At 39.9% G+C, this 11784-nt stretch overlaps 2 protein-coding genes across 3 annotated transcripts; one reads left to right on the plus strand and one right to left on the minus strand.

Annotated features, from left to right (window-relative positions):
• Positions 1-401: 401 nt before the first annotated feature.
• LOC135336282 (CDGSH iron-sulfur domain-containing protein 2-like) lies at positions 402-2740 on the minus strand. Its single transcript, XM_064532040.1, has 3 exons — positions 2586-2740; positions 2207-2494; positions 402-572 (listed from the first exon to the last, which is right to left on the minus strand). The coding sequence occupies exons 1-3, from the start codon at positions 2610-2612 to the stop codon at positions 483-485; spliced, it is 405 nt and encodes a 134-aa protein (XP_064388110.1). The 5' UTR covers positions 2613-2740; the 3' UTR covers positions 402-482.
• Positions 2741-2786: 46 nt separating this feature from the next.
• Positions 2787-10039, plus strand: LOC135336279 (uncharacterized). 2 transcript variants are annotated; one of them, XM_064532038.1, is made up of 14 exons: positions 2787-3130; positions 3390-3492; positions 3624-3690; positions 3775-3912; positions 4076-4144; positions 4200-4354; positions 4421-4499; positions 4609-4723; positions 5112-5172; positions 5239-5373; positions 5833-6058; positions 7185-7688; positions 8851-9647; positions 9778-10039. In XM_064532038.1, the coding sequence occupies exons 1-14, from the start codon at positions 2865-2867 to the stop codon at positions 9844-9846; spliced, it is 2784 nt and encodes a 927-aa protein (XP_064388108.1). In that variant the 5' UTR covers positions 2787-2864; the 3' UTR covers positions 9847-10039. The 2 variants fall into 2 exon arrangements, with proteins under 2 accessions (XP_064388108.1, XP_064388107.1); XM_064532037.1 differs by having other exon boundaries at positions 2788-3130; positions 9760-10039.
• The last annotated feature ends 1745 nt before the right edge of the window (positions 10040-11784 follow it).

Below are 11784 nucleotides of genomic sequence, written 5' to 3' on the forward strand. Positions count from 1 at the left end.
GAAAACACTTGGAAAAGCTGTAGCTATTTTAAGCTCTATGTTTCAACTAGCGTATTTACAAAGGAAGACTACATGTGGAATGATCGAGTATTTAAATTTGTCTTACTATAACGGATACCTTTGGGGAACAATGTTTTGGCCTTATACAGAGGTGGCCTTTGTTGAGAGGTTGATTTGTACACAAACTGTTCATTTGGGACCTGACCGTTATATAACAGCTGGCCTTTATTCAGAGGTGGTTGTTAACAGGCTGTTAACTTTAACATAGAATAAGAGGTAATATCTTGAGCATAATCTACCAACCCCTTATCATGACGACGTGTACCGGTCGGTATGATTATTGCGTGCAAAATTCTGCATTAGGATCATGCACATGCAAGCAGGACTTTAATAGCAGGTGCTCAATTTAAAAGGACACAATTATAAGAATCAATAAAAGATCACAGCACTGGGATTCCCCCTCTCAATAAAAGTCATCATGGTTATTTCTTATTTCTGCAGAGCACCGCAGGGCCAACGTTGTCCCCAGTCTCCTTGTTGTGATTTTTGTGTGCACCGTCACAATACGGAAACTACAAGAAAAAAAGAAATGACCAAATTAATAGTGCATACCATTAACCCAGAGTGCATAAGAAGAGAAGAGTGTCGAACCGATTACCTCTATACAAAGTGACGTGACATCCTGTCAATTGCACGTGAGCAACTCGCAATTGATGATGTTTGCGCATAATTACGCAACGCACAGAATTTATTAATAGTGAGTAAAGAGTGCAAGTGAAGAGGATGAACCCGACTATTGTTAGATGATTTTTGTGAAGAGATCGTCTCCTATCAGTGTGCAGTGGGCAGCTCCATGAGCTCTGAACGTTGAACGCTAACGACTAGCTTGTTGACTGCAATTGTTTACAATGAATTCCAGAATTGGAGAGGAGCTAGAAACAAAAGTCTATGTGTGATGGCTTGAAGAATGATCAAGGATAGAAGCAACTACATGTAGATCTACAATGTATATAGTATTTTGTATTTCCTGTCAAAAGGGGTTTAAGTATATTTCAGAGAAAGAATTGTCCACTTTTAGAGCATCATCTGAAAATAATTATAAACTGCAAAATCTATCGCAATAGGTGTTTCTACATGTACGTCACAATGCTGAGAGCTGTACGAATATTAATTCATACGAAAATTTGTACCACGAAAATTACGCGCTTATCCACCTTAATTAAATTTTCGCGGATATTAATTTCAGAGTAAAATCACAAACATTTTTATACTCGCAAATAATTGTAAAATACAATGAATCTCATTAAAATCACTTGCGAGTAATTAGAAACGCTATGAATAACACAACTTGAGCAGAATTTAGCAGAATAAGCTAAACAGAGAAATCGCAGGCAAATCTACCTGTGAAAATATGTCACCTTAAGGTATGTTCTTTCAAATAAGGCAACGCTTTTTAATAATTACGCTAGATAGTAGCAAATCTATATTGTGCTATGATTATAGGAGAAATGTCCAGATGGCGAATAATTAGAAGGAGCTATTTCAAAGTATGGCGGTAACTTCAGTTTTACTTGCCACTTACCAATTCATTTTTTTCGTCTTGAACAGTTCATTGACAGACAGTACTGTATTTACTTGATTAAACGCCCATCTCGTTTAAACGCCCATGGTAAAAGCTCTGTCTTTGTCAATAAACGCCCATCTATGGGCGTGGCACTGTGGGTGGAGCTGAATTAGCACGTGAAACCAGTTGCAAGCACGGTACATGTAGCATAGAATATAGATACTTTTTATGTTGGCAGAGAGCTATAGAGAGAGATATACCAACACAGAGGGCCACTCCTATGACTTGAAGCTGAGAGCTGTGGCAGCAGCCAAAAAGAGCATAATAACTGCTGCTGTGCAAGAGTTTGGAGTAGACATGACCAATAAACGCCCATTTCGAATAAGCGCCCATCTTGTTTAAACGCCCCCTTTACAGACTTCGATATGAAATAAACGCCCGGGCATTTAATCAAATAAATACAGTAACTCTTTTTACATTACGACCAGCGGAGGACGGAATATTTCACAATACTGGGCTAGCTGGCTAAAGTTCAGAACGACCAGATATTCTCAAAATCTGGGCAGACCATCTTTCTTGACAGACCCCTCTACTAGGATTAATAATAATCGGCCAGGTATTGGAATGAGATGCATCACTGACCTTGGCAGACTTCCAGCAACGACACAAGGATACCTTATCCCCGAGATCCTCAATGTCAAACTTGTCCGCTACCTTAGGTTCATCCTTTCTTATTTTCTTGTTGATTTTCGGACGTGGCTGCTTGGGACGAGACACAAAGTTGAGGAAGGGAGAGAAGATAAGGTAGAGAAGTATCAGAAGAAAAACAAAGAATGGCAATAGCTCCAGCCACTCTGCTCGATTTAGAGCACTGAAACCAGCGAGCGATTTGGGAAGGGGAATGGATTTCAAGTAGCCAGGCAACTGAACCTAGAGGGTTTACAGTTGCAAAAAAATTAAAATAGGTACACCTAGGTCTATACACGTAGCTATGGTAGTACACACACCTACTGAGTCTTACCTTAAAGTAACGCCAAACAGCTTCCATTTTCTAAGCACACAGTGCAGTACAGATTTCACAGAGTGACCAGTACACGTGTACATAACATAAATCAAGGGTCCCCAGACCGGTTTTTTTTTATAATTATAAACTAAGTTCCATTAGAGAAACATCGGTCTGAGAAAACGAGATCTGCCACACCCCAGCAACAACGTGTGTGGTAAACTAGCGGGACACGCCCATGTTTACAGCATTTCTCACTGCAGCTATTGCATGCAGTCATTTGTTTTGAAGTAGAAAATGGGTGATCCACTCTATGCAAGACTGAATGCAAGAGGCCACAAGCAGTTCAAAGGCTCCGAATCTATTGAGTTTGAAGAGAGCTATCCTGACTATAACAAAATCGGTTTGCCTGCACACAAGGCCGCTTTGGATGGCAATCTGTCCTGTCTAAGGGACTACTTTTTGAGCAAGCACCAACAGGATGAGGGAGTACCTTCCAGAGATGTGAATGGTGCTACTCCAGTGCACCTTGCTTCACGTACTAATCGTATTGAAGTTGTCAGGTAAGTGCAAAGAGCTATAGCTGCAACCAGCCCCACCCCCTTTTTGTGATTCAGCACATACACATAATAAAAGCACTACGATGCCTGGTGGAAACTGCATGTATAATTGCACGTTTTTGAAAAATGGGAGGAAGTAGGGTTGGATACCAAAAAGGACATAAATGCACAGTGCTCAACACTTTTATTCTTGTGTTGCGAAAATTCTGCAAACTCAATTATGTAGATAAAAAAGATATACCCACACCATCTACTTACGTAGGTGGTTGTTGCGCTTCACTGATCTTTCACCCATCATGGCAGCAAAACATGGTGAAACACCAGCTCACGTAGCAGCTGCTCAGGGTAATGTAGACTGCCTCAAGGTGAGTATAATTATATTTGACATGCAATCAAGTACAGAAAGCTCAACTTCGCAGTGCAGTTTTGAGTATATATAGATAGCTAGATCTTGATCAACGGACTGTCAGTTTTATGTGAGGCATTCATTTTTCAGGTAATGGTTACTGCTGAAGGCAAGAGTGACATTAAAAGTGGTCTTGCAAGTGCTGTTGACAATTCAGGTGAAGCTCATTTGTGTTTGGGCATTGCATATTTATATGCCACACATGCACTTTCAAATAAATACTACATGGATCTTGCTTTAGGCTATACTGCACTCCATTTGGCTATTGTCAAGTTCCGGAATGACTGTGCCAAGTTACTCATTGCTGAGCTCGGAGTGAAAGGAGTAGGTACTATCAATGAGTCTGGCATCACAGCAGCCCATGTGGCAGCTTCATCAGGTGTGCATAATTATTTTGTGGAGTTCATTTAATATCATGACGTTGTACTGCATGCATGGTTGTTTCATTTTGTCAACACTGAGTATAGCTGTATATATATAATACGTATTATTATAATTATGCACGTATTATAGCCTCAATTATCGTCTCCAATATTTTACAGGTAACATTGACATCTTGAAACTACTCAGTCAGAAGCACAAAAAGTTAATGATTCAAGAGGCAGCAGATGGTAAATTATTGTCACAACAAAGAATAAATATTTTATCAACTTTACATGCATGCAGGCACGACTCCAGTGTACTTTGCAGCCCAAGAAGGACGACTAGAAGCACTCAAGTTCCTTGCCACCAAGCTGAAGTGTGATTTGACTACTGCAAGCAATGATGGACTGAAACCAATCCATGCTGCTTCACAATGTGGCCACACACACATTATCAAGGTTTGTGTCACTTATTTCTCATATCTACTGTATGCATGACCGATCTCTTATACTCATTCTGTGCAGTTCATCGTATCTCACCTTGGCAACCCAACAGTGTTTGATGCAACCCCTGATGGGGCTACATCACTCCACTTTGCTGCATGTGAGTATGTACATGCTGACCATACAGTGAGGCTCAGCACATTGTTACTTGTATGCTGCTGTATAGTTGGGATGCATAGTTAATCAATTTCAATTCTTTAACAATGCAGCCTCTGGTCAGATAGCGACAGCTCGCTGGCTGCTCAACTGTGATCTGACAGGCTCACTGATCTCTAGTAAAGATAAAAATGGAGACACTGCTGCACATGATGCAGCCGAGAGTGGGTAAGTTATCAGTGGTATATGAGCATCATTTTGTGTTCTGTATTTTATCAGGAGCCCCTGCCCTTCCCTATTTATGGACTCCTGATTTATAATACCTCATGCATTATTTTTCCCGATATCAACTTTACAAGAATACTTTTACGGATCACAATTTACTCTATTAAATAGCGATGATGCAGAGTTTGGCAAATGCTGTTCCTCGTTTACTAAAGCAGTTCAACACTCTTACTCTTACCTCTCTTACCAATCAGTATATACATTCATGCCTGCATGCAATTTCTGTGTACTGGTTCTATTATAGGATGAGCTCGTAAATAAAGCATGATGTCCATGAATAATGCTACATCTTTAAAAACAACCTATTGAATATCATTTTCTCTGCAATCAGGCAAACCTCTATGCTGAAGTGTCTATTGGAGAGTGGTGCTGATCTATATGCAATCAACAGTGTAAGTCACTATAGTTTTGCATCAATTGCTTTCCAAAATATCTGAATTTTCACTATATACATGCAGGAGGGGAATACGCCATATTCCCTTGCACTTAGTGGACAGTATAGTGAAACCGCTAACTTTGTCATGACATTCGCATCCAAAGCTCCACAAAAACAAGAGAGCGGACCTACTAAGATGACTATCTATGACATGCAGGTGAGGTCAAAATAAAGGGATTGAGTCAGTGCGTATGTGTAGCAGCACACTCAGTATTTATAGCATTATTATAATTATTATAGGCACAACGCACAACCTACATGATTGTACAGTGTACTCATATCCAGAAGTGACCTACCCAATGTCCGTTAGCCAATCTATGGGACAAAGAAAATGCCCATAGTCCAGACGAGTCCATGTATTAATGTAGTTGTACTATGGATAGTGATGTCGATCCGTGCCTTGAAACTGTGTATATGCTATAATTACATATATGTATACGTGTCAGTATGCTATTCAATCGTCATAGAGGGTTAATGTATAAAACATGCACACATAATACACAATGTTGGTGAGTATAATAACAATATAATTTTATTTTATACTCACCAATATTGTGACACACACACCTAGAGGGCAAGATAGAACTCCTTGTCCTCACTTCTTTTCAATATACAGGGAGATGTGGACATCGTTGACCTTGATGCTGCTAGTGCTATTACTGGACCAATTGATGCTGGAGGAAAAGATGAACCAGACACTACCACACCTCAGCTAGAGATAAAAAAACCAGACCCTATCGTTGTATCTCCGGCAAAGAAATCAGGCAGTAAGAAAGGAAAGAAAGAGAAGGAAAAGAAAGAGAAAGAAAAGAAAGAGAAAGAAAAGAAAGAGAAAGGAAAAGGTGAGGCGGGAATTACCATGGATTGCTTGTCACGGGCATTAAATGCTATTAGATCCCATTTGAGTGTATTTAGCAGGGAACTATGAGCTATAGTACCGGTACTATAGATTGCTCTGGGCTACAAACTACAACATTGTATACATTGTATTGTGATTTACAATATTTACAAGAAGATACACATGTAATAACATAAAAATTATTGTAGCTAGATACTTTGTCTAGTAATGAACTAGAATGAAAGAGAGAAGCTCTATAGTTTCTTTTTTTGGCTTTGTTCGAGAGTAGTAGGAGACGCTCGTTTTTTGGGCAGTGTGCTGTGCTTTTTTGCTACAAGGCTGCATGGGGGAGGAGCTGGATGTATGGAAGTGCTGGGATTCTAGCTTTGGCTTCTTCCTAAAGTTTCTTTCGCTTTGTTCAAGAGTAGTATAGGAGCCACTCGTTTGCTGGGCTTGTTTGCTGCAAATTCTAGCTTAGCCTCCTTCGCTTTGTGAGAGTAGTACGAGCCGCTCGCTTATTGAGAAGTGTGCTGGGCTTGTTTGCTGCAAAACTGGGGGAGGAGCTGGATGTTTCCGTTTTGTGGGTGGAGCTAGGACTATATCAAACTGAGGTGGAGAAACAAGGTTGACTTGAATAGAGCTAGAGACCACAGATTTAGTAGAGACACAGAGATGCCAACTTCAGATATTAGTTTTCAAAACTGAGAATAATGATGCAGTTGCTAGGTTGGCTGTTTATATAGGTTGACTGTTGCTAAGCTAGTGCATTTCTAGTAGCCAATAGGTTTTGGGATCTAAATCAGTTAGAACATGTGCATTCGGTATCTATGGTTATAGTGTCCCTCATCCCTCGGGCTAAAGCCCTCGAGCTTTGGGACACTATAACACATAGATACCTCATGCCCATGTTCTAACTATAACGTATGCATGTAGAGATTTTATTATTGAGAGCAAGCATGGAGTACATGCATGCATATATGGATGGATGTCTGATTGTGTGTTGACGATTGTTGTGGTATAGCTATACATACGTATAGTTACTAGCTCACGGAACTTGTTGAGGATCTGATCTGCACATGCATGTATGTAATTATTGTCAGCAAATAGACACTGTGCTCTCTTCATAACAGACAAGAAGATGAAGAAATCTAACTCTTCCTTCACAAACAATGTTGCTACCACTGAAGTGCTCAATTCTCTCGACAGCTCTACTCCAGACCAACCAGTGGTGGACGATAATCTTGACATGACCGAAGAAGACCTTGCCCAATTTCAGGTAGACAACAAACCCCCGGAAGCAGAGATAGTTGTTCGCTATAGTGCTAAGGATCCACCACCTCCAATATCAAGCTACTCTACAGTTGGTGAACTGGCTGAGAGTGACGCTCGAAAAAAGAAAAAGGATGGGCGTAAGCTTTCCAAATCGATTCAAAAGGCACTCAAGCCAGGAAAGAAGAAGGTATCCGATTCTAAGAAGCAATCTGCATCAAATATTAAAGAAGCATTATCTGGTCCAGAGATGGGATTTAAGCCTCAGTTCAAGACAAACCCTCTCCAGAAGATTCCAGGACTTCTTCCAGCCACTCCGCCACCTACACCAGCCACTGGAGCGAGCATTGCACCTTCTGAAGAGAGTGAGTATGTGTACATACTAATAATCTGTATGTCAATCATGTGGATAAACACGGTAGCTCGACGTTCAAAGATTTGCTGTATATATACATTGAAGATCCTTGAGTGCCGTGCTATTTATACAGGGTGTAATAAATGACTTCTCTCACTATATAATACACAGCATATTCGAATGTCTACAATTGATTGTAGAGCAGTTTTAAATGATAGTGATGTCTCCTGAATAAACTAGTGTTCAAGCTGGCGCTGTGCTAATGCCTCTCGCCATGTTTTTGCTTTCGCTCAAAAGTATTACAGTGTTATATTAGTTTCTACAATGAATTTTATATTAAAGTTAGCTTATCTATATAAAGTCACTGAGAAGAAAAGACTTATTTACATGCATCTATTATTTATTGTATTATGTGGCTTACCAGGACCTCAAGAAAGAAGAAAATTGATTCTTCCAGGATCTGTAGTTCAGTGTATATAATATCTAAGAAGAAAAGACCTGTGTACATGCATATTGTTATCTATATTGTTATATGGTAGTGTTTTGTGTCTTACCAGGCCCTCAAGACAAAGATGATTCTGCCAGGAGGATCTGGATCTGGATCTGGATCTTGGATATTATTTTCTCACACATGGGGAATGAGCGCGCATGCGCATTACATCCACAGGAATAATTAAAGGGTGTGTCCAAAGAGATCAATTTCACAAATGGCTACTGCTAGCTAGCTGTTTTAACAGATATTTTCTGAGTATTGTAGCTAACAAAAAGCTAGCGCTTTAGTGCAAGGCTAACTCATATGTTGAATAGAAAGTTTGTGCGGACAGATGATGCTATGAAAGATTCTGAAGAGATCGCAACAGCCTTCAATGTGAGTCAAACTAGCCATAACTCGAGAAAGAAGCTTTAGTTTGCTAATCCACGAATCAAAATCCAAGAGAACGTGGCTAGAAGCCTATAGAAGCTGTTAGCTTTCGTCGCATTGCAACCGTTGAGCAGTTACAGCTGGAACAGACACACAGACACACAGATACACACACACAGTCAGCTTTACCGTATCCCTCGTGCGGCTACGCCTCGAGGCATAACAAAGCATTCACTAAGTCTTTTAGCTCCCATACAGAGCTGTATTATGATGATCTTAATAATAATAAGTGACCAAAATCAAACTGCAGTTCCTCAAAATATCCTGGATGATGTTGATGAAGAAGAGGATGGCGATGAAGGCAACCCATACGACTCTTACTCAACTCCAGGTGTCAGCATTGACATAGAAGCGAAAGAAAAGCAAGAGGAGTCTGAGATTATGAAGCTGCTAGGAGATACACTTGATGATCTCTCAGGTGAAGATTCACCACTGCAAGAGAAGAAACATCTTGAATCATCACTTTCTGATAAAGAAAAACAGCCCTCCCCCAAAGCAGAAGACTTAAATCTAGGTTCGCAAAATCAAAACGTCCCAAAACCAGAAGATCTAGAATCGTCTCCTTCTGAAGCTTTTATGAATTCCTCACCAAAGCTCAAGCCAGGTGTCTGGCCTCCACCGTCTGATGACGTACGTGAGCAACCAGACGATTCGAGTCCTCCATTGAAGTCTGGACATCCTTCGGTATTGCAAAAGTGGCAGCCGCCGAAAGAGTGGAAGAAAGAAGAAAGGGAATCAACGTCAAAGCCATCGAAACTTGACATGTCCAGCTGGGCAAAAAGCGTGAAGAAAGTTGAGGTTAAGCGTAGCATAGCACAGCAAGAGCTAGAGGCTCTTAAGAAGTCTGTTCCCAAAGAAGAGACAAAGCCACTACCCCCACCTATTGCACCCAAAGCTAAGAAAGAAAAAACCATCGTGGAAGAAGTCCCTAAGAACGTATTTGTTGCTTTGAAGCCTGTGAAGAAGCATGAAGTTCTCCCAACCAAGCAAGAAGATATCAAAATTGATGGTCCTACTATCAAGTTGAAGAGAAGTGGTGGAAAAAAGGTTTGTTTACTTCACAGTTCATAGTTTATAAGTGATCAAAAATGAAGCCTTTTTAGTAGTCATTATTTTAGATATACCTCGTTGTTGTATGTAATTAGATCTACTTATACAGGGTATTGACTACACCAAGCCTGAGGATGAGCCAGCTAGTGGGGCGTCGGATGAACTGCTCAAGTACCTTAGAGGAAGACAAAACTGAACATGTGCACAACTTGCAATAATTACTTTTGCTTAATAGTAGCTATATATAGCATTTTCGCACTATAATAATTTATATAGCTACACATTAATTTAGTTTCATTTTTAAACTTATGCTGTACGTATTTTAGTGAGGCTTTAACCACAACATGTCGTACGTAATAATTATATACATCAATAGTTTTCTCTACGCATTATATATACAATCATGCATGCATGTGTGTAATAATTAGTGTACATAATTATACGATGAAGAGGTTGTACAGACTGTACAAAGTTCTGTATACTGTATAATTAATATAGCAAGTAATTTTTTTGTTAGTGCACATTTTTTATTGCGCGTTATAATAAAGTGGAGCGGTGCATGTGTATTGTTTTGTTCTGAGCTGTGTGGTAATAAGATATAAACGTGCATCCTGTCACTCAGTAGTGCATGAGTGACTTGTTGTGTAATGCATGTCACTTACCTCTCATGCAGAGTTAAACCAGTGCTCATGCAAGCGTTCATTATGTCAACATCATGCAACTCAGTAATTATAAGGCCCTTATTAAGGGCCAATAATTTGTTAAATTACACACTTTGTTGCCTTGCTGACAACCAGAAGTGTACGAATACACTCTTCAACCACTCCAAACCACAAATGCCTTATATAATTATAGAGAGTGTGTCCCTAAAAATAAGTTTTAGGTGGGTGGTCTCAGGTCTCAAAAGGTCACTTTGCCCCAGTGCAATATGCTTATTGTCACAATTATATTGGCACTACATTTCTCAGAGTGCATGCGGTGTGGATTTAGAACACACCTATATAGCCAAGATCAAGTGTTTTAATCTATAATTATGTGGTGCCGAGGATGGACTCAAGGTGAATGTGGTGCGCAAGGCGTAGTCGAGTACATTACGCATAACCGAGAGTCCATTTGGATGCACCAGCATTAAAATACGCGCTTTTGATTATATTGTGTTCTAGTGCATGCCTGCCATTTGTACAGCTTGACCCAGTTTTCTACCTAGCTGCTATACATTTTCATTCCATGTCTCAATTATTTGCTTAATTGTCATAATTATTATATAGGTGTGGATTAAGTTTTATAAGCATGACTACTTTTGATTGGCTGGAAATCACATGCGTGCACGAATCACTACAACTGCTAGTGCATTGGCCTGCATGGACGTTATCACGTGACCGCAATGACATCAATGCACTGAATCGTAGTGATTTGTGCACGCATGTCGGACCTCTTTTGGGAAATGATACGCATGCAGTGACCATAGAATATAAAATTATGCTAATCCCAACATCGCATGCATTCACACCATTTTTGGATCCCAAGTACACGCAAACCTGCATGATGCATTACTTGTGAGTGGGATAATTATTGCCAAGGAGTACAATAGACCTTCCAAGTTCACCACATGGATGATGCATGCACATGCACTCGTCAGATGGCGTGATGATTGTCATTAAGACCCTGACAAATTATGCTCGGAATAATTTTAGCGGAATAGGCATCAATGTCCATTTTTGGTAAAGATCATTACAGTTTTGCATATTAACCACGTTCCCGGATCCCAGAATATTACGAATAGATGTAGATACCGTACACTTCTTCTAAATAAGGCACCCTTCTAAATACGTGCCTCCCTGGACCAAATCTAATTTTTCTGTCTCTAATTATGGCCCTTGCTCATAATTTTATCGTAATTATTAAAAAGAGGCGCTTTATTTAGAAGAAGTACGGTACCTGATTATGATGACGTCCGATGATTGGTACTTTACTCTACATTTATATAGATGTGTACAAGCAGAGATTAAAGAGAAGGAGTGCAACAGATGATGCTACCCCGCTAGTGATGTCAACCTCCGGAGGCATGGGTAGAGAAGCACAGGCTTTTTACAAAAGACTTGCAGATAAGCTAGCTCAAAAAAAGAAATGCAAT

The sequence above is a fragment of the Halichondria panicea genome, chromosome 5, assembly GCF_963675165.1.
Source record: "Halichondria panicea chromosome 5, odHalPani1.1, whole genome shotgun sequence".
In the NCBI taxonomy this organism is placed as follows: domain Eukaryota; kingdom Metazoa; phylum Porifera; class Demospongiae; order Suberitida; family Halichondriidae; genus Halichondria; species Halichondria panicea.

Excerpts from the sequence above, each read along its gene's own strand:
- LOC135336282 (XM_064532040.1), bottom strand. The coding sequence starts at position 2,612 with ATGGAAGCTGTTTGGCGTTACTTTAAG. Across the intron at positions 2,495-2,585 it reads CTGTTTGGCGTTACTTTAAG|GTTCAGTTGCCTGGCTACTT; the intron begins GTAAGACTCAGT and ends TAAACCCTCTAG. Across the intron at positions 573-2,206 it reads GTTGCTGGAAGTCTGCCAAG|TTTCCGTATTGTGACGGTGC; the intron begins GTCAGTGATGCA and ends TTTTTCTTGTAG.
- LOC135336279 (XM_064532037.1), top strand. The coding sequence starts at position 2,865 with ATGGGTGATCCACTCTATGCAAGACTGAATGCAAGAGGCCACAAGCAG. Across the intron at positions 3,493-3,623 it reads GTAATGTAGACTGCCTCAAG|GTAATGGTTACTGCTGAAGG; the intron begins GTGAGTATAATT and ends TTCATTTTTCAG. Across the intron at positions 9,648-9,759 it reads AGAGAAGTGGTGGAAAAAAG|GGTATTGACTACACCAAGCC; the intron begins GTTTGTTTACTT and ends CTACTTATACAG.